General features: G+C 40.9%; 1 protein-coding gene across 5 annotated transcripts in view; it reads left to right on the top strand.

Moving 5' to 3' along the window:
* cacna2d1 (calcium voltage-gated channel auxiliary subunit alpha2delta 1) overlaps positions 1–23,461 on the top strand; it is a 574,720-nt gene that overhangs the window by 400,571 nt on the left and 150,688 nt on the right. For all 5 annotated transcript variants that reach the window (XM_008111505.3, XM_008111506.3, XM_062981743.1 and 2 more), the window contains 2 exons: positions 20,727–20,796; positions 21,495–21,545. In XM_008111505.3, the coding sequence (XP_008109712.1) occupies positions 20,727–20,796; positions 21,495–21,545 (121 nt within the window). The remainder of the gene's footprint in view (positions 1–20,726; positions 20,797–21,494; positions 21,546–23,461) is intronic.

Raw genomic sequence — 23,461 nt, 5'->3', positions numbered from 1 at the left:
AAACTTCTCTGTTGTTTACAAAACTCCCGGCGCAAGAACACGGGAGAAGTAGGTTCTGGGGTTGTTTGACATACTTCTGGGAGACAACTTTCTTGCAGGTGCAAGGTTCCCAGATCTGCCTGGGAAAGATCTGGCTGAGAGGAATCCAGTTCAGACTGGGAAGGTAAAAAACCCAAGTTCTCATCTTCATCAGGGATTACAATGTCCTGAGCAGGACTACAAGGCCCATGGGTCATCACACCATCAGAGAGGGCCAACCACATAAACTTTCTCGAGCTTCTCGCCATTCTCAAAGCCCTGAAAGCATTCTCCCGCCTCATCCGTCACAAGTCCATTCTCATTCAATCGGACAACCTCGTAGCAGTATTCTACATCAACAAACAGGGCGGTACGGGTTCGAGGAAACTGATGCTCCTCTCCTCCCGTCTCTGGGTTTGGTGCATAGCCCACGATGTACAGATCTCGGCAATCCACCTGCCGGGCGCCCAAAACGACCTAGCAGATGCCCTCAGCAGGATGACATCTTCCTCCCACGAGTGGAAGCTCGATCCCGAGATCCTCGACGGTCTGTTCCTCCACTGGGGACGCCCTACTCTGGATCTCTTCGCGTCTCCCCACAACGCTCAGCTACCCCGCTACGGGGCGAGACTTCCCCCGAACTCCTTCCCCGGCTGTCTGGGAGATGCCTTTCTGCTGGACTGGTCAGCGGAGATGCTTTATCTTTTTCCACCGATTCCTCTCATACCGAAAGTCCTCGAAAGACTTCTCTCGATCTCGGTCACAGCGATTCTCATAGCTCCGGCCTGGCCCCGCCAACCGTGGTATCCGGCCCTTCTTCGTCTCTCCAGAGGAACGTTTCGCCCTCTGCCTCCCTCGCCGCACCTTCTCTCAAGGGAGGACGGCAAAATTCTTCACCCGGACCTCCCTTCCCTTCATCTCACTGCATGGAGGATTCTTACCTAGCCTCCCTTCCGCAGAGCCTGCAAGACGTCCTTCGGGCAGCCCATAAGCCGTCTACTACCAAGGCTTATTCATATAAACTCTCTCGCTTTCACGCTTTTCTTCGATCCCGTGGCGTCGACACCTTTCCGACCTCGGTATCGGTGGTCCTCGACTTCCTGATGACTCTCGTCGAGAAGAAACTCTCTCTCGCCTCTATTAAAGCCTATCTCGCAGCTCTTTCCTGGTCGTTTCAACGCCACGGTCAGCCATCTCTCTTTTCTCATCACTTGATCAAAACCTTTCTCCGAGGCTACAATAACATCTGCCCGCCGTCGCTACCACCTACGCCGGGTTGGAATCTCGAACTCGTACTTTCTCAACTCACTTCGGCTCCCTTCGAACCGCTTGCCTCGACCGATCTCCGTCTGCTCTCCTGGAAGTTGGCCTTTCTAGTGGCGATCACGTCGGCACGACGGCCATCCGAGCTTGCTGCTCTCAGGGTCGACGAGCCTTATCTACGCTTTCACCATGACCGCGCTGTTCTTCGCCCGGACATTACCTTTCTTCCTAAGGTGGTGTCAGCTTTCCACCTCAATCAAGACATTGTCCTACCAGCTTTCTTCTCTAACCCCTCCTCTCCTCTATAACAAAAACTGCACCTTCTTGATGTTCGAAGGGCACTTCTCTTCTACAGGGACCGTACCAAAGACATCCGTAAGACACAAAGACTCTTTGTCGCTTATGCCCAGGACAAGTTGGGGAATCCCATTTCTTCCCAAAGACTGTCCCACTGGATTGCTCAGGCCATTGAGTTGGCCTACGAACTAGCCAAGCGACCTCCTCCTCCATCCATCCGCCCGAGGTCGACTAGGGGCCTCTCGGCTTCGACCGCCTTTCTTCGGGGTATTCCGCTTGACTCCATATGTAAAGCGGCTATCTGGTCAAACCCTCTTACGTTTGTTTCTCACTACAGACTGGACAATAAAGCCTTAAAGGACTCGGCCTTTGCAAGATCAGTACTCTCATCTTGCCTCTCCTGACTCTCGAACGTTTTTTCTCCTTATATTCACCCGCAGGTGACTCTCTATACCTCTCCTTCAAGTTTTCGGCCGGTCATTTTTTCCCCATACCTACCTCTAGGGATGTGTTTTTCCCTGATTGTGTTGAGCAGTCGCTCTATTACCTGATACCGCCTTATTTATCCAGGCGGATATGATGTGTTTGTCCCTCTCCCCCCTGGGAGAGCGTTATATGCACTATGCAATTGAATGGTTTTTTTTTTTTTTTCTACCATGTTTATTGGAAAATTCTCTATGTTATGTTTTCCTCTTCTACTATGCTCATGTTTGCATTGCACTGGTCCTTTCGGACAATTGATTGCACTGGTCTCTTGAGACTGTTGTCTCATTATGTCCTAATAAATATGTGTTTGGACATTTACTAAGTTGTTGAGTTTTGCCTTGTCCCACCATCCGGGACCTTAGCGTGTCAGTCTCCATTAGTGTGCATTCACAGAGTACACGAAGAAAAAGGACAGGTTGCTCACCTGTAACCATGTTTCTTCGAGTGTACTCTGTGAATTCACACAAACCCGCCCTTCCTTCCCCTCTGGCAAACCTCTCCCTTTCTCGTTGCCTTGGCGGCGTAGGAACTGGGGAGCGCGCGCCTGGGGCTGCCTTATATGCCCCTTGGGAAGGGGGGCGTGGTTACCGCCAAAATTTGAACTTCAGCTTGGAAGAGTTTCCGTTGGAACCTGCGCAGGCGCAGCTTCTCCATTAGTGTGAATTCACAGAGTACACTCGAAGAAACATGGTTACAGGTGAGCAACCTGTCCATATTTTTAATGTCTTTAGGCCACTGGTAGACTCAGTTCAATTAATATAGTCTAGGAGACTGATCAAATGCAGTTAGGGTAATCTTCTTCTGTAGAGGATTTTTTTTAAAGCCCAAGCAATCAAATTTTACCTTATGCTTAGGTTCTGTATATCTGATATGAAGTCTTTTAGGCTTCTAAAGATTATGAAGCTTTTATTTAAGTCTCAGTATTGCTGAATATAGTTCTTAAAAGTTTTCCTTGAAGGTTCAGAAGTAAGGAATGTCTTTGGCTTCAGAAGATCAGACAAAAGGGTTTTTGCAACTTCATTCCACCATTCCTTTATTTGGACCCCAACTTCTGCTGCTGCATCAGCTCCCTCTTGGCCTATATTTACACTCCTTTCTTCCTCATTATTACTTTTATGTATTGCCAAAGGAACCTTATTCATTTATCAATATTTATAAATTGCTTACATTTTTTAAAAAATCTCAGTGATACATGCAAACTAAATTACCATTTAGGAAAGTCTTTTTGAAGCAACTCCATTTTCATAAGTTGTCAACAATCCAGAAGGGTTTCTGCTGCATTTGAATGGATACAGAGTCCCAGAGAATAGGCACTATAACATTAAAGGCCCTATTCTGAGCCACAGAGACATATTCGATACCTTAGGTACTATGAGTACTGTATCTCCTGATGAACATCAGTATCCAAACAGGTACTTATGTTCATTATGTTTATTTCCATGTGCTTCCCCTGTAGCCAGTTCCCATAAAACTTGATGGACACATCGTTAAGCAGGAAAAAAAAAGAGATTGCTCTCTCTTTAACATAAAGTATGTATATGTAAGTGTCTTCTTGTCAATACTCATGGCAACCCTGTGAATTCCAAGGCAAGGGATATCCAGAGGTGATTTGCCAATTTTTACAGTTCCTAGTATTCGTTGGTGGTCTCCCATCTAAGTACTAATCAGGACTAATCCTGCATTGTTTCCAAGATCAAATGGGATGTGGTACATTGAGGGCATTTCAGTAGTCAGGAAAATGCTCACAGCAGGGCATGAGTGCAACTTCACTCTCCATCTTGTTCTTTCTTGTAACCGATAAAACAGGCTCACTGACATATAGCCATCCTGGTGGTGACATACAGCAATCTTGATCAGTAGCCATTTATGGTGACACCATCCACACAGGCAGTTCCATGGATATGCTCCATGAATTTATCCAGTACCCTTCCAAAGCCATCCATGTTGGCTTCCGTAGCTACATTTTCTTACAGAGAGGTCCACAGTTTAATTATGTGCTATATGAAGAAGTCTTTTTTTCTCTCTTCCAATTATCTCCCCATTTAGCTTTAGAAGATGACCTCTAGTTCTAATATTATGAGAGGGAAAGAAAATCTGCATACTATGTTTATGTTCAATGTTTGTGGCCCACAGTTCTTTTGAACCTTATATCGGGTGTAGTAGCATATAAGCATCAAGTGTAGTTCTTTTAATGTAGATGCTATACACTGGCAATAACTTGATCTCTCACTATCCTAATTGTGGCAGTCCTACATAAAGCACATTTGTAGTTATCCTAGCTTGAATTTTTATGCATGAGTGTCCACCCAGAAATGTAGCTGCAACTGACCTACCAGTCAAATCTAACAAAGGTCACTCCTAGCCAGCCAAGTCACCTATGTCTCCAAAAAAAATAATTGGGTATTGGATCAAGAAGGATGCATTCAATCTCATCCAGAGGTCAGGGCAGCTACTTGGGGTGACTATGAAGCATTATGGCATTACTACACCATGGTGTTATAGCATTATAGCAATGCATTAGTTCCAATTTTGCCCCAGTGTCATTGTTCTCCAAATGTTGCATTGCAAGATCACTGAAAATGTATTTTTTCATATTGGAAATACTCTGTTATTGACCCCTTTTTTCACACAATACTGCAACTATTTCAGATGTGGGTTTTCTCATAGTGCATTATTCTCAGAATGTTCCACTAGTGGGTGCAGTACAGGTTATTCCTCCCTCAAAAATTCCCAAGGAAGTCTCTGGCAGAGAAGCCTTAAACCACTTCTATTGTTCTGCTGCAGGGGTTCACAAACTTTTTCAACTGCAGAGCCCTTTCTGAAGGAAAAGTTTCTCATGAAGCCCCAAGAAATGTGTGTGTGTGTGTGTGTATAACAAATCAGGCATAGGCAAACTTTGGTACACAGCGGCTGCACTGCCTTTTAAAATTTGGCAGGTGGTGTTGGAACACAGGCTTAGTCTAACAAAAGGTTTATTGCAACTCAAAAACAGGCTCAGAGACACTTAACTGGAGTGTCTCTGACCAAAACTCAAAGTTTTAGCCCAAACTGGGCTCAAAAAGAACGGAAAATAATCCAGATTAAATGGATGGCTAATCCGGATTAAAATGCAGTCAATGGAATTGGCAGCAAACAGCGCTGTAACATGCTTCCTGGAAGACATCGCTGCACACAGAGAGTAAACAAAACCAGTCAAAGTTCCAAAAACAGCAGAAAAGAAGGTCCAAACTAACGTCGTCTTCAAAGTGTTTACACAAGTCGCAGTCGAGTCAAACTGGGAGCCAGGAACAGGGGAAAGCCACACTCACGATAGCCAATCCAAAGGTACTTTCCAAAGTGGGTAACTGGAGCCAAAGTCAAGTCAATCCAAAGCCAGGAAGGGAGAAAGCTGCATCCATGATAAGCCAATCCAAACGTCGTTACCAAAGGTCTCTAAACAGAGCCGAAGTCGCCAGTCCAAAGGTCCAGGAAGGGAGAAAACACACTCACGATAGTCCAGTCCAAATCCAAGAATCACAGGAACCAGGAATGCCAAGCTGTAGAGCCAGGACCCAAAGCCCCACAGGAAAAACAGACAACGACAAACCTACGCCAAAATGACACTTTGCCTTCTGCAAAGGATCCCCATTTCAGACCCCACTTTTAACTTACACATCATTATCCGAAGATGAGCTGGCCTCCACCCCATCATCACCCCCCACAGCTGTTCCTGTCATGACACGTGAACCCCGGCTATCATCCCTCCAGTTCCTCCATCTCCTATCAAGACTTAGGTTTCCCTATGACCCGGGTGTATCACCTGTTTGCCAATCCTCTTGTCCCGAAAACCCCACAAACGTATCACTAGAAGTTGGCTCTGCACACATATCCCTTATTTCTTGTTCCCTAGTCCAGTCCAATGTGCCCTCCACATTTTCATCACTCTCAGACCCATTATCCCAGAGAAACCCAAAAATGACTCCTCCTCTGTGGGAGCATATCCTGGAGCTTCTTCCTCTCCCGTTCCTCATCTGATTCCTGCTCCTGAGTAACCCTCTTAGTGCCTCTATTCACATCCATCTCGTCTCCTTCTTCACTCATTGACTCCTCGTCACTTGAAAACCCTTCAAATGTGTCTTCATCAGAAGGTGCCATAAGTATCTCCCGGATCCGTTTCCTTTGCTGTTCATCTGGCACCTGCTCACGATTAACCCTTTTCCTCCTACTAGTACTCCTACTAGTACTCCTACTACCATTTGTAATATTGCCAGCAGAATCAACTACAACAGGTGGGCTGGACCAGTGGCAGATGAATGGAGAATGTTTGTGTGAACTAATTGAAAAAAAACATGAACAAATTCCTGTGTGCACTACACATATCTCGTTAGTAGTGCAAAAACTGAAGAAGGAATAATACAATATTTAAAATGAAGAACAAATTTAACCAAGATAAACTTAACAGTATTTCAGTGGAAGACCCCTGGGGCCACCCAGTCCAACAGATTTAATTGTTGTTTTAAATCCTGTTTAATTATATTTATATTGTATTGTTTTGTGTTTTATGTTTCATTATTTAATCTTTAATGTATTCATAACTTGTTATGTCCATGTTTTGACGTGGCATGGAATTGTACCAAGTTGTAAGCTGCTCTAAGTCCCTCTTGGGTGAGGGGGGTGGGATAGAAATATGGTAAATACATAAATAAACCCCCTTCTGCCATGCAGGAAAAGCACAATCAAAGCACCCCAACAGATGACCATCCAGTCTTAATAATAATAATAATAATAATAATAATAATAATAATAATAATAATAATAATAATAATAGTAGTAGTAGTTCTGGAACACAACACACCAGACATCACAGTTGTGGAAAAGTAAAATGTTTGGATCATTGATGTTGCCATCCCAGGTGACAGTCGCATTGACGAAAAACAACAGGAAAAACAACTGAAAACCAAATTGCTTTGCATAAGTACGTGTGAATATATACCATGGAAGAGAAGATTTTACTTATGCAAGTTTTTGGCTCTTCTCTGGAAGATCATACCTCTACAAAAGGTTATGATTTTCAAATAGTTGTGAATGCAATTTTTTCCAAAAAAACTATGAGGAGACTGGTTTTCCAAAAGGGTATGACCTTTAAAAGATCACACCTTTAAAAAAATAGGGTTCTGGAAGCAAAGAAGGCAAGGGGGGGGGGGGGAAGGATCTGGCAGCAAGGAAAAGAGTCTAGGCAATTAGGCAGCCAGGGGACAAAAAGTATATGGTGCTGCTCTTGTTTTGACAGTTCCAAACTTTAACTTCCCTGCATTTCTGAGGAGGAGAGGAACCAGGAAGCAGTATGACACCGCAGAGCCCCTTAGTACATCTTGTGGAGCCCCAAGGGCTCTGTGGAGCACAGTTTGAGAACCCCTGCTCTGGTGCAACTTCACCAAGGTGTGAAAGTGATAATTCCAATATGTTTCTATTTGCTTAAACAACATTATTATGATGAGACAAGTGTAGTGTGGTGTCCTCAGCTTTTTTGCTGTTATCTATAGCCAGACAGAAAAGCATCCTAGACTCGTTGAGCACCCCAATGATGCTCAACGTTCTGATCTCTCTGAGAGGTGACCTCCAATTGCTGAAGTTTCCCACACTGAGCTTTCCCCTATTGTCCAATTTAGTCCCCCTTGTTATTTTGACAGGTCTAACCTCTCTCTGTAGTGGTCAGAGGCTTATCCCAAAGGGAAAAAATGAAACATTAAACCAGAATGAATTATGGAAATGAAACGTCTGCATCATTGCCATATTTTCAGGCTTGCCAACTTCCTTGAGATCTGATCTATTTTTCAGGATGTAATTATTCCTATTTATTGTCCCTTTTCACATAATACAAATATCATATAGCTGTTCAGTTTCTGAACGGCTGGAGTCTAAGCGATTTTTCTCATTTTCCCCATATATTATTTCTGGGCATGTCTGCAAAACCTACTTTCCTCTGTTGCATATTGTGAACAGCATGTGTAGGCTGTTCTTTTTGGATGTCTTTTCAAAATGATGGCCCACTTCCTTTCTTCATTTTATTCCGCAAGAATTTGTGAATGATTTTTTTCTCCATCTCAGTTCCACCAATTATGTTCCACCAATTATGGGAAGTTTTAATCTATGACTAATCCTTCATTTGATTAATTTATTGATTTAAATCAATTCAAGCTTTTAGGCCTACTATGTTGGGTAACTTTTTAAATCATCAATTTAATGCCCATTTGAGATTTAATGTGATGAATGTTTAATCTTTGAGCATACTAATACAGCATAGTTCCCATGGAAAAGTTTCAGGAAGATAATACTTAAGTTACTGAGGAGGGCAGCAGTTGTGGGCAGGGCAGGATCCCTTATTTTCAACCTCTCTCTCTCTCTCTCTCTCTCTCTCTCTCTCTCTCTCTCTCTCTCTCTCTCTCTCTCTCTCTCTCTCTCTCTGTCTCCTGCTTTCTCTATCTCCTCCTCTGGTGTACATGTGTGTGTGGGTGGGGGGGGGGGGGAGAGACTGAGTTTCCACCCTAAGAAATAGCATAAAATACGACTAAACTGATATTACCTCACATCCAAAAACATACATTGCCCTTTTCAAATAACCCAGGAACCGCCGTGTACTTAAGCTAAAAATTTCTGTGCATTTTCTATAACTTTTTTGCATTTTAGTATTTGACTGGAAAACCATTTTTGGACAGAAACCTGTACACAGAAAACGAATGAACTTTTCAAACCTGAAAAAACCCACATATAAATTGTCTTTTGATAAATTGAGAAATGCCTTCGCCTAAAACTTTAGAACATTTGGAGGTATTCTTTCCATCCCTTGCCTTGGAATTGACTCTTGAGCCCCAGCACGAAATAGAAAGAAAAGAAAAGAAAAGAGACAAAGCATAAAGGAAAAGGTTTAGAAAAAGTAATATTCTTCCTTTGTTCTGCAGGGCCAGGAAACTAGTGTAAAGAGTGGTATATTTATTCTGAACTAAATATATTGTATTTAGTGGACAGTTGAAGTAGATTTCCAACTTCCTCTGGGAAGTGTCATTATCAGTGATTCCATTAAGTGTAACTATGACATTTCAAAGTAACCTTTGAAATATGTCATGATGCATTCAAAGTAAAATATGAAACCATATATTGTAGGAAATGACATAAGAGAAAACAATTTTTAGGTGTACTTTCCTTTACTGGCATCAATGTTATGGACTATCCATCATTTTCAAAGTAGTCTCTGATGTGCCAAAGCTTAAAATCCTGCCTATTACTTAGTGTTTGTCATATCGTATGATTTAAAATAGAAATCATGCAACATTCATTTCATGAACTTTCTCTACTCGTACTGCTTTTGATACAGTAGCTTGTGCATTACCAAACAATGGGGGAAAGGTTACAATGGATAAGAGAAATTAAATAGCTGCATTTTCCCCAGTGTGTTCAGATTGCCTGGAATTGTTTAAAATGAACTTTGGTTCTCATGGAGAATTGATCATGAAAAGGTTCTATCTCCCTGTGCCTCTTACATTATATATCACTTTGTGCATATCCATTTCTTTGTCTCTTGTTGATTAGATTACTGAAGCACACAGTTGATCTGTTTGGGCTTGAAAATCAATGGCAATAAATGGCTGGAACAGCATAGGACCACTCAGCTTCAGCTTTTAAAAGCATTAGGGAGGTTAGGTTTCATTTGTACTGCTTTCCCATTTGCTTCCAGGTAAAATTCAAATCAGTGTTTATAGCATGCCTTCTCCTTACCAGCTCCCAGTTTCAAATCTTCAATTCTCTAAAGATCCTGAAGTCACATTTTACCTCTGAATGCCACTCATCATGATTACTTGGATGAAATGAACTTTATCGTATGAAGTTGCTATTCCACAGCAGTTGCATGATCAACAATGCCGGATACATATCGGCATGCCCACCCTGATTATCACACCTCTCTATTAACATAATTTTGCCAATTTGCTGATATTTGCTCCCATGATCATACTTTCACATATCCTCATAATCCCATCTTTCCACACTTCTGCTGCTCCATATTTTTTATTATTGTTTTAAAGCAATTTTTCAGTTACAGCAAATAAAAAGTAAAGGTTTTTCCATGTCATTAAGTCTAGTCATGTCCGACTCTGGGGGTTGGTGCTCATCTCCATTTCTAAGTTGAAGGGCCAATGTTGTCCGTAGACACCTCCAAGGTCATGTGGCCAGCATAACAGCATGGGGCACCGTTACCTTCCTGCCGGAGTGGTACCTATTGATCTATTCACATTTGCATATTTTCAAAGTTCTAGGTTGGCAGAAGCTGAGGCTATCAGCAGGAGCTCACCTCACTTCCCAGATTCGAACTGCTGACCTTTTAGTTAGCAAGTACAGCAGCTCTGCAGTTTAGCCTGCTGTGCCACCAAATATTAATGTAAATTATAAATATAAACAGCTTTGGAATAGCAAAGAGAGTAGGGATAAGGTGGGTGAAGATGTGGATCCTGCCTCCTGATATCACACCAGTGCTGGTATTCTAGTACTAAACTGTAAAAGCCCCATCACACAAGGGAATGTTGTGGGACTGGCAGCTATTGATAACTTTTGTCCATCAGTAGTGAGGGATGGATTAATTACTGAGAAGAGGTAGATAAATGTGTTTGGTTCTTATCTGGTGCACTAGAAAGCAGACACATCTCCAACTCCATGCCATAACTAGGTATAAAGGCCCCCTTGTACATGTCAACAAATGCCTGCTGTTTGTAGCACCAATATAACACTGGAACAGAATTAATATTACAGCTCCTATAACCTATAACATAGCAGATTGTTTTCCTAGAAACAAACTTTGTAGTTTTGGTAATTTTTATCCAATATGTTTTACTAGTTGATGTAAGTGCTAACATATTCACATGTTTGGTGAGGATTGTGTCTTACAACATGACTGGCATCTTGCTAGCTCCATGTACAGTAGAGTCTCATTTATCCAACACTCGCTTATCCAACGTTCTGGATTATCCAACGCATTTTTGTAGTCAATGTTTTCAATATATCATGATATTTCAGTGCTAAATTCGTAAATACAGTAATTACTACATAGAATTACTGTGTATTGAACTACTTTTTCTGTCAAATTTGTTGTATAACATGATGTTTGAGTGCTTAATTTGTAAAATCATAACCTAATTTGATGTTTAATAGGCTTTTCCTTAATCTCTCCTTATTATCCAACATATTCACTTATCCAAAGTTCTGCCGGCCCGTTTACGTTGGATAAGCGAGACTCTACTGTATATACAGTCAACCCTCCATGGGTTCTACATTCACATATTCAACCAACCACAGCTCAAAAATATTCAGGGGTGGGATGGGGAATTCAAAAGGAAAACCTTGATTTTGTCATATGTTCAGCTCTATGGTGATATGTAGGCATATCCTGCTCTTTCCTCCTACTATCTCACAATTCCTCAGGCTGTCTCTAGCACTCTTTTGATTTTTGAATAAGAGGTGCCATTTTACTGTGACATTGTATAAAATGCATGCACATATTTTTATATCTAACTGGTTGTTTCTGAAACCAAACTCCAGTGGATGTTGAGGCTCTATTGTATAGTGAAGCCAGCTGAAGGCTAACATCATTAAATGGTTAGCCTACCTGTCTCTCACTCATACCTGAAGCTTTCAGCTTTCTTCGGGTCACTCACAGGATGTCTTCATATTGAACGACATCATCAGTTACATATTGAGAAATTATCCACATGCGGATGCTATATCCTGTAATACTGGCTTGAAAAGACCTAATGGCTCTTGGAGAACTTCAAAAAAACAGGAAAAGCAACTAACATGGATTCAATTTAGTTGGGTCCCCAACTAAATTCAACATTCCTCAACAGTTTCTCTTCCATTTTTTCTTAATTACAGATGTAATTTAGATTATAATGGTAAATCAATAGTTAATTATACTACTGCAGTGGGCAGCACTATCTTAAAATTTGGTTAATTGCTGATGAATTAGTGTATTTTAAAATTGCCTTAAGGTCACTCAGTATCTTGTCCTTAATTTTATTTTTATGCTTACAGTGTTTTATGTTATAAAATACAAGAGGCCGACCATGAATGTATTTTTATTTTAAAATATATTAAATTTTCTCCAACATGAGTGTAAAAGCTATTTATATTTTTTCTTGTAACAGAAGTGTTTTCTAGTTTGTTCTAAATTGGGTTGCTGTGAGTTTTTCGGGCTGTATTACCATGTTCCAGAAGCATTTTGTTAAGATCTATGGCAGGCACGCTCAGAGGTTGTGAGGTCACTTCTGAGGATGCCTGCCATAGACATGGGTGAAACATTAGGGGATAATGTTTCTGGGACATGGCCATACAGCCCAGAAAATTCACAGCAACCCAGTGATTCCAGCCATGAAAGCCATTGACAGCACATTGTTTTAAATTGTTGACTTTTTGATATATCTGTAGAATTTGCCTTGTTACTTAAGGAATCTCTTATATTTAAAAAAACCCAAAATATATACAACAAACATATGGTATATAACCATTTACGTCTAGAAATTCTATTCAAAAATCATCCCACCAAATAAATATATATATATATATTTGACTTGTCCACAGACCATGTAAGTAAGGATTTTTTTTTTAAAAAAAGGTAATATCACTAAATAGAGTGGTGAAAGGTGAAATCTCAATCCATCCCAGGAGAACCTGAAAGAAGCACCGACCACATCTCTTCTTTCACATGGCACCACTTCTGGCCTTTTTGAATGCTTACGTGGGAAAGTGCCAGTGGAAGTGGCCCCTTATGGAGTGCTGATGTTTTCCATTCTCTCTGAAATGACCCTCAGCCTATCTATGAGTTATATTAAAATCCTCAATTTTGTTCCAAATCCTCAACTTATTCTATGCAACTATTTATTTTAACTTACAATGTTTAGTATTGTCTTTTGTTTAAATTTCTAATTTTTTTTTTGTTTTGTTTATACAGGCATTGAATGTTTGCCTGATACTATGTTGGAAGCCAACCTGAGTCCCCATGGAGAGATAGGGCGGGATACAAACATATTATTATTATCATTATCATTATTATTTAGGTTATTGTTGATACCATATTGTTTTTGTTGACCTTACTTTTCCACTTACAGAGCTAGTTTACTGTTTTTCTTTGAAATAAGGTAAATATTCAAAAACATTTTCTGTCGCTAGGCACGCGCCCTCTGCTCTCTGTGCAGCAACGCTGTGTGTGCGGTGACAGAGAAGGAGAAATGGAGGCACACGCGTGGCAAGACGAACATGGAGGGAGGCGTGCCAGCTGGGTTGTTGCACAGAAAGCAGAAGGGTGCATGCGTGGTAAAAGAAGGAGAAATGGAGGTGCACGCCTCTCTCCCTGCTTGTCTTGTGGGACAGTAGAGTCTCACTTATCCAACACTCGCTTATCCAACGTTCTGGATTATCCAACACATTTTTGTAGTCGATGTTTTCAATAAATCATGATATTTTGGTGCTAAATTCGTAAATACAATAATTACTACATAGCATTATTTCGTATTGAACTACTTTTTCTGTCAAATTTGTTGTATAACATGATTTTTTGGTGCTTAATTTGTAAAATCATAACCTAATTTGATGTTTAATAGGCTTCTCCTTAATCCCTCATTATCCAACATATTCGCTTATCCAACGTTCTGCCAGCCCATTTATGTTGGATAAGTGAGACTCCACTGTATTTGGGTCTCTGTTTCTCCTTTCCGCAGCAGCCTCACAAGCAAACACAATGGAAGAGGAGGCTGTGGCAGCAAAGACAAGCCTGGGCGGTGGAAGTCTGAGTGACAGCAGCAGCAACAGTAGAGCTTACCCATGCTTCACTTGAATATCAGCCGAGAGGGGATTTTCAGCCCCTCAAAAGGGCTGGAAAACTCAGCTTATATTAGAGTATATACGGTGTACATGAGGTCAACACACACAAGTATATACAGTATATTTGAGAAAATAATGAAAACTTGAATGTAATGTAAAATCTTTGAGAGAGACAGTTGGTATAGTTGTTTTGAGTATTTAACTCCAGAAGACCAAGGCCAAATCCCCACTCATCCATCAAAACTCACTTAATGACTTTGAGTAAGTCACATACTCTCAGTCTAAGATGTTCCAGGCAAACATGTCTAAGGACCTCATCACATTGAGGTCCCCTATTCAGGTGATAGTGGGAGAATTTGTCATGGATCGTGGTGAATCCAGCATGGGGAATGGGGAACTCAGCACACCGCACCCTGCATCACCTGCATCATTTCTCACCTTATCCCACAGGGAGAAGTGTCTCTGCCCACCTCCCCCCGTTGTTTTATATGCAACACGGGCAGCCTCCCATGTTGTCAGTGCTGTTTCCTGTGATGCTTGAACCTCTCTTCAGGCACAGAGCCCCGCTGGAAGTAGATCCATATCATGTGATGGAATCTGGCGGGCTCAGTGCCTGAAAAGAGGTGCAAGTATCATAGGATGGGCAACTTTGCCTTTCTGCTGAGGTGATAAGAGATCTGTGGCAAATACTTCTAAGGGCCCATCCACACAGCCATATAATCCAGAATATTAAGATAATCCACAATATCTGCTTTAAACAGGGTTATCTGAGTTCATACTGCCATATAATCCAGTTCAATGTGGATTTTATACAGCTGTGTGGAAGAGGCCTTAGAAATAGGATGTAATCATAAGTAAGAATAAATTTCAGGAAACATACAACAACAACAAAAATATTTGGGAACTCTTTAGTAATACAAAATCCTTTTCCAATCATGAAACTTGCCTTTACTCTTTTTGGCTTCCTTATTTTCTATCTATAAATTATTCTATGATTTCTCTTCACTTGTCTTCTTTTTTCTGCGCTTATTTTATGTTAAATCTGACCAAGACTTGTAATGTGAGCTTCCTTTACTCAAGTGCTGAGATGTTTTTTCTCAACTGGTTAAACAGATAAATAATGGATAAGCTTCAAAAAATCAATGTATAATAAAATAAAATGCCATCTCTCTAAATGAAAACCTGTCTGTGCACAGCTGCTCTTTTGTTAACTATTACTGGCATGTAATAGTTTGCCTCAATATTGGACTTAGTAAAGAAAGCCATTACCAAGTAGGAAGTAATAGAAGGCTGACTGATACAAAACTGCAAAATGAATCAGAGCTATTACAAAAAGAAAGTTAAATGGAAGACCCTTGCTGGCAGCTTGGATATATTTGGGTAGATGATGATTTTACAACTAAAATTCAAAAAACCCTTTGCATGGATAAGAAAATTGGAAAGCTCTAAAAGGCATAGTTAAATTAGCATGATATTGAATAATCTCTGACTCAGATTTAGATCAGGCATGTGCTTAACTAAGCCAGCTTTATGAAACTCCGGTATGATTCCAGTAATTCTAATGTCATCTGCTTTACCTCATTCTTATATATTTCTCCATTATCTCGTTAAAATGAATATACTATTAGTTGTTTAAAGAATTTGTAAAGTAACATGCTTGAAATTCTTGGTGCTTTTAAGATAATACCAGCTGTGCCCGGCCACACAGTGCTGTGGCGTATGGGAATCCTTTGTTAGCTAGGTGGGATTTCAGTGAATAGCCTTGCAGCCTCAAAGCCTGGCTGTTTCTTCTTATGGGAATCTTTGTTTGGTGAGCTGGAATGCAACGGAATAGGCTTGCTGCTTGGAAGCTTGGGTACTTGCTGCTTCAAAGCCTGGTTGCTTGCTACCTAGGGGGATCTTTGGTTGGTCAGTTTCAATAGTACAGAGTAGTATCGCTGTTTCAAAGCCTGGCCACCTTCTACCGAGGTTAATCCTCTCTGTCCTAATTATACACATTACATTTTTATATATATAGATGTACCTGGACCTGCATGGTGAATAGCATTATGGAGGGGGTGGGGAAGTATACATTAGATGTTTTCATGGATAGATGCCAGAGATTTCTGTGTGTAGTGCTGTTCACCAAAATTGCTGTAGGTAATGAGAAGGCGCCATCACTGTTTAAGGCCTGGCCACACTTCACACATCCTCTTTGAATCTTTGCTTCATGGCCCACTCTTCTATTTCCAGTGAATTGTGTATGTTTACTGGGTGATTTGAGATTTTTTTCCCCCACCTCATGTTGTATTTGGGGACACTAACGATTGACTAAGAATTTGTGCCTGTAAATCAAGTAGATAGGAAGGGGAGAATATATTACTTTTATGTACACCTTGGCATTCTTTTGGTGAAAGGTAAACCTCAGTAAAGGACCTCTTTAAGTCTTCAGACTGAGAGGGTGGTGAAGGAGTCTAATCTTAAGCCTGACCTATGGGTTTGTTCTTACTTATAGAATCCTGGGATTACCTGGGATTGTAGGATTACCTACAAGTAAAGGATTGGCTGGGGCGCCGCGCAGCTCAAGTGTATTGCTCTTGGGGCTTAGACTTTTTGTCCAAGGCAAGACAGAGGAGACTGTCAAAGATTGACATCTTGTCTCTGCTGGACACACATCAGGTTGCCTCCCTTGCCTTCCCAGGCTCAATGAAAATTCAATGTTATAGATGAACATTAAGTGAAACTTATTTGTCCATCTTTCTGTGTCTAGTCTCATTATTCCATCAGATGTGTATGTTTTCTTTCTTGGTTTTCTTCCGTCCCTTTATTCTCCCCCTCTGTATATTGGTATACTTGTAGTATTTGCTGAGAACATAAAAACTCTTGCTATTGGAAAACACTAGCACAAACTGTGGACTAGAATGACTCTTAAATTAGTTTACTTATGATTCATGATCAGATATTGCTTTAAGGTGGAAAGTAAAGGTATAGAAGATTATGGTAAATCAATATTATGTTTAACGTCATCGTTCTTTAAAAATCACATGCCCAAAGGCTTAACAATCACAAATATGCCTTCATAAAATACTCTTTCTGAACTGTCATTGTTCAAAAATAAGAGATTATATTCAAAAAGATGTTACGGTCTACCAGCAAAGATGCCACCATACATGAAAGGAACATCTTGATTACATTGCTTTCATTTTATGGTATGGATACTTGTGAAAGCTTTGGTCTAAAAACAACTTCTTTGACTGAAAATATTCATGTGAAGAAGGTGCCCTTCATCTGCCACTACTAAGAAATTTCTACTTTAGAGTTGAATGACAAAGAAAGAACAGCATTGATTTAATCAGTGAAGTGTGTCTTATCCGTTGTCAAAGCCAACTCCCTCTCCCCAACCACACACAAAATTCCCACTACAAACTATTTTATTTCTGTGACTCTTAGAGCTTGGCCATATTGCAACATTAATAGAACACTGTGAAGTAGCAGTAGAGTGGGATATATGTGGCCCTCCAGATGTTGTTTAACTGCAAGGCCCATTGTTCTTCACAATTGTGTGCTCTGGAGAAGGTTCCTGGGAACTGCATAGAATCACAGAGTTGGAAGAGACCTTGTGGGCCATCCAGTCCAACCCCTTGCCAAGAAGCAGGAAAATGGCATTCAACGCACCCCCGACAGATGGCCATCTAGGCTCTGTTTAAAATCATCCACAGAAGGAGCCTCCACCACAGTCTGGGACAGAGAGTTGCACTGGTGAACATCTCTCACAGTTAGGAAGTTCTTGCAAATGTTCAGGTAGATTCTCGTTTCCTGTAGCTTGAAGCCATGGTTCTGCGTCCTAGTCTCCAGGATAGGAGAAAACACACTTGCTCCATCATCCCTATGACTTCCCCTCACATATGTATACATGGTCATCATGTCTCCTCTCGGCCTTCTTTTCTGCAGGCTAAACATTCCCAGCTCTTTAAGCCTCTATTCATAGGGCTTGTTCTCCAGACCTTTGATAATTTTAGTTGGCCTTTTCTGGACACATTCCAGCTTGTAAACAATTACCTTAAATTGTGGTGCCCAGAATTGTACATAGTATTCCAGGTGTGGTCTGGCCAATGCAGAATAGAGGGGTAGCATGACTTCCCTGGATCTAAACACTATAATTCTATTTATACAAACCAATATCCCACTGGCTATTTTAGCTACTGCATCACATTGTTGGCTCATGTTTAACTTGATATCCACAAAGATTCCATGATGTTTTTCACACATACTGCTGTTGAGCCAGGCGTCCCCCATTCTGTATCTTTGCATTTTATTTTTTCTGTCAAAGTGGAGTATGTTGTATTTGTCCCTGTTGAACTTCATATTGTTAGTTTTGGCCCATCTCTGTAATCCATTAAGATTGTTTTGACATCTACTCCTGTTTTCTGGAGTATTAGTTATCCCTCCCAATTTGTTGTTGTCTGTAAACTTGATGATCATGCTTTCTAAATCTTCATCTAAGTCATTAATAAAGATGTTGAACAGAACTGGGCACAGGAGGAAATGCTGTGGCAGTCAACTCATCACTTTTTTCCAGGATTAAGAGGAAGCATTGGTGAACATCTGTTGGGTTTGTTCATTTAACCAATTACAGATCCACCTAACCATAATTTTGCCTAGTCCACATCTCACTAGTTTGTTTGCCAGAAGGTTATGGGGGACCTTATCGAAGGCCTTACTGAAATCCAGATACGTTACATCCATGGCATTCCCTGCATCTACCCAGCTTATAACTGTATCAGAAAAAGAGATCACATTAGTCTGGCATGACTTGTTTTTGATCAATCCATGTTGACTATTATCGATGACCACAATAGTTTCTAAGTGTTTGCAAAGCACTTCCTTAATGTTCTTTTTTTTACAGAATCTTGCCCAGTATTGATGTGAGGCTAACCAAATATTAATTGTTTGGGTCATCCTTTTTTCCCTTCTTGAAGATAGGGATGACATTGTCCTCCTCTCGATCTCCAAGAACTTTCAACGATTATTGCCAGTGGTTCTGAAATGACTACCAATAGTTCCTTACTCTTGGATGTAGTTGATCTGGCCCTGATGACTTGAATTTGTTCAGAGTGGCCAGGTATTCCTGGACGACTTGTTCCTCTATTTGGGGTTGAATTTCCCCATATCCTGCATCCACTCCATGTTGCTGTGGTTGAGGACAGCTTTCCTTTTGTGAGAAGACTGAGGCAAAGAAGGCATTAAGTAGTTCTGTGTTTTCCCTATCCACTGTCAGCATTTTCCCATCTTCTCCTCGCTGAGGCCCTATTGTCTCCTTGTTCTTCCATTTTCTATCGATGTAAGCAAAGAAGCCCTTTTATTGTTTTTAATGTCTTTGGCAAGCCTGAGCTCATTTTGCGCTTTAGCCTTCCAAACCTTTTCCCTTCAGGAGTTGGTTATTCATTTGAATTCTTCTTTGGTGATTTCTCCCCTTTTCCACTTCTTGTGCATGTCTCTTTTGAGTCTTAGCCCAGTTAGAAGTTCCTTGGACATCCATTCTGGCTTCTTAGCACTTGTCTTATTTTTTTTTCTTTATTGGCAATCTTTGCAATTGTGCCTTGAGTATTTCGCTCTTGAAAAACTCCCATCCATCCTTAATTTTTAGTATTGACATCCACTGAATGTTGCTCAGTTTTCCTTCATTTTTGGAAGTCAGCTCTCCTAAAGTCCACAATGTTGGTTTGACTTGTTTTAGTTTCAGCTTCCTTTGTATCACAAACTGCAGGACCACTTCGGCTGCATTGATCAGGCCCTCTGCATGTGATAGGATGAGATCGAGAATAGCTAATGCTCTCATTGCCTCTTCTACCTTCTGAACTATAAAATTGTCTCTAAGGGAAGCAAATAATTTGTTGGATTTTGTACTCTTGGCCAAGTTTGTTTTCCAGCAAATATCAGGATAGTTGAAATTGCCCACTACTATATCTCTTATTTGCGTCTGTATCATCAACTGTTGACAGAAGGCTTCATCAAGTTCTTCAGTTTGGCTCAGAGGTGTGTAGTAGACACCCACGATGAGCCCTTTTTGATTCCTGGTTCCTTTGATTCTTATCCAGATGCTTTCAAGCTGCTTTCCTGAATTGAAGTCTTGCATTTCTTCTACAGCATAATGGTTTTTGACATATAAAGCTATTCCCCCTCCTCTCCCCTTTGTTCTGTTCCTGTGAAAGAAGTTATAGCCCTAGATGGCTACATTTCAGTGATAGAAGTCATCCCACCTGGTTCCAGTGATGCCTATGACACCATAAGTGTGGTGTTGTGCTAAAAGTTGGAGTTTGTCTTGTTTATTTCCCATCCTCTGTGTATTAGTGTAAAGACATGTAAGCTCCTGGGACCTTCCCCTGAGCTGTTTAAATGGAATTATTGTGCTCTTGCTACTTGGTCTTTGTTGTGTTTGTGCAACCCTCTGTTTAGCCTTTTGGCAGTTCCCTGTGGTCATGGATAAAGTACTGTTTGCAAGGCTGTTGCCGCCCTCCCTGTGTGGACCTAGTTTAAAGTGTGACTGATGAGGTTTGTGAGAAAAAAACATGTTTTTTTTACTTGTGTGAGATGCACCTCATCCCTTGCCAGTAGGCCATCCTCCTGGAAAAGCAGACCATGGTCTAGGGAGTCAAAACGTTTCTCATGACACCATTTTCTGAACCAGTTATTGACCTGAGTTAAGCAACAAATGAAAAGCCATACAGTTCTTACCCTCTGGTGTAGAATGTGGCTTGCTTATAGTAAGAAGTCAACTTACATTATTCACATTTGTCCTTACCTTTGAATTATATTTATCACTTGCTTCTGTTTATTTTCAGCATCCCCATGGGTGGACAAAAGTCGTACTCAGAACAAGATTGACCTTTATGATGTCCGTAGAAGACCATGGTATGTGTAAGGTCGGCAGTTCGAATCTGGGGAGTGGGGTGAGCTCCCATCTGTCAACTTTTTTATATTGTGGAATGATATTTTAAATTGTAAGTCGCTCAGAGCACTCTGGTGGAGAGCGACTAATTAAGAAATAAAGTGAAGTGAAGTTAACTCTAGCTCCCCATGCAGGGGCATGAGAGAAACCTTCCATAGGATGGTAAAGCATCAAACATCCTGGGCATCCCCTGGGCAACATCCTTGCTGACACACCACAAGCAGTTTCTCAAGTTGCTCCTGACACACACAAGAAAAGCATAATAGTATACTTTAGACTTGAACCAGCCCTTGTGGGTTATGGCAAATTTATCTTGTTGGAGTCAAAGAGGTTGGAAGGAGCTAGAGGTAAACTTGACCTCAGCATGTCTTTTTCAGATCCTTCCTGACTTTTGTGTTGTCAAAGTGTGCCTAAACACTCGGATCTTTCTGCTGTGACCTGACCTATCCTTCACCCAGAAGGAAGAATACAAAAGAGAAAAGAAAACCTTTTGCATGTCTTTCCTTTTAAAAAAAATCTTTCCTGCTAGGAGGCTTCTTTGAATTAGCAATACAGTACTTGGATTTTTATATCAGAACTTTTGTAGATCAAACATCAGCATGGTTTTTTTAAAGCAAAAACAAGACACTTCCTTATAATTTTATCTTTCTTTTTATTTCAGGTATATCCAAGGGGCTGCATCTCCCAAAGACATGCTCATTCTAGTTGATGCGTAAGTATGAAACATTTAGAAATTTATAGAGGATTTTTGAGAGCTACCATGATGTAGGGTGCATATGTACTGTAGGACTGATGTAGTCTGATGCCATGTAATCGCCATGGGTCAATGCTGTGTAGTTTTAAAAGGTCTTTAGCCTTCTCTTCCAAAGGGTGCTGGTACCTTGTCAAACTACAACTCCTAGGTTTCCATAACAATTAAAGTGATGTTAAACTGCATTAATTCTGCAGTGAAGATACACCCTTAGTGTTGGACTATGACTCTAGGGACCAGGGTTCAAGTCCGTACTTAGCCATGGAAACCCACTGGTTCACCATGTGCAAGTCACACTCTCTCAGCTACAGAGGAAGGCAAAAGTTACTCTGGGCAGCTCCACACAGCCCTTTAACCCGAGAACAATCCTGTTTTAAAAATGCACCTGGGTTCTAGTCCACACATGCCCCAGAAAGCATGTGCTTTTGGGGGGAAGAGGGGTGTCCTCATGCCATGCTTGAACTGTCTGAGAGGACAGGGAGACACTCACACCCTCTCCCCAAAACCTCTTAAAATGAGGGAGGGGTGGTACAATAACTTACCCGGCCATTAAACTGCTGTCGGAGCTCTCCTGGTGTGTAGAAATGCTGTGGACGGCCCCCTCAGAAGTCCCAGAACTTCCGAGGGGCAGTCCAGATAGCAGCCATACTGGATTCGGCCTGGGTCTTTCAGGAAGACCCAGGTCTTTCCAATATCAAATTGATTCGGCACAAAGTAGGGTTTTCCTGCTTTGTGCTGAAACCATTTGTTTTTCCCTGAGTTGTTGTTTGTACACCCCAGGGGGAAACACGAGAGGGTGTGCACTTTAGGTGCTGTCTCAATGCGCCCTACCTCTGATAAATCTTACCAATAAAACCACATGCTAGGTTCACCTTGGGTTCACCATGAATTCGAACTGACTTGAATTATAAGAAAAATATTTCTTTTCCTTAGCAAAAAAGATTTTTTTTATTTTGAAAAACTGCTCTAGATTTTTATTTTAAACTAGAAACCTATTTTAAACTGTGTGCCTTTAGGACCCCCTTTTTCACTGCATTATAAAATACAGATATTATTTGCTTTGATCTGAATTATATAGCAGTGTAGACTCATACAATCCAGTTCAAAGCAGATGGTGTGGATTATCTGTTTTGATAATCTGGATTATATGGCAGTGTAGAAGGGGTCTAGGTCATCTCAGACCAAACAGTGATACTGTTAAAAGGTTTTTCCTGCAAGGATTATTATATGGAAGATTTTTCATTGCTATCATCACTGGCTGCGAGAGTGTAACTTGACCACAATTGAGGAGAGATTTGAGATCAGTCTCAGGCTGGATCTACACTGCCCTATATCCCAGGATCTGATCCTAGATTATCTGATTTGGATTATATGAGTCTACATTGCTCAATAATCTGAGATAAGAAGATAATGTAGGATTAGATACTAGGATATAGGGCAATGTAGCTCCAGCCTCAGGCCCCATATACGGCCCCTTGTACAGTGCCATATAAAATTCATATTATCTGTTTTTAACTGGATTATATGGCAGCGTTGACTCATACGATCCGGTTCAAAGCAGATAATGTGAATTATCTGCTTTGATAATCTGGATGACATGGAAGTGTTGAAGGGGCCTACACTGCCATATAATCCAGTTTCTGAATCCAGATTCTGTGCTTTGAACTGGATTATATGGCAATGCAGACTCATATAATCCAGATCAAAGCAGATAATCTGGATTGAAACACTGGATTATATGACAGAGTAGATCCAGCCTCACAGAGTCCTAGACCCCATCTACATTGCCATATAAAATCCAGATTATACAATTTGAAAAGGATTATATTGTAATATAATACAGTTCAAAGCAGATAATCGTATTTTATATAGCAGTG

This window comes from Anolis carolinensis, chromosome 5 (genome assembly GCF_035594765.1).
Source record: "Anolis carolinensis isolate JA03-04 chromosome 5, rAnoCar3.1.pri, whole genome shotgun sequence".
Taxonomy (NCBI): domain Eukaryota; kingdom Metazoa; phylum Chordata; class Lepidosauria; order Squamata; family Dactyloidae; genus Anolis; species Anolis carolinensis.
Note: the sequence above shows the minus strand (reverse complement) of the source record. Positions and strands in the feature narration are given on the sequence as shown.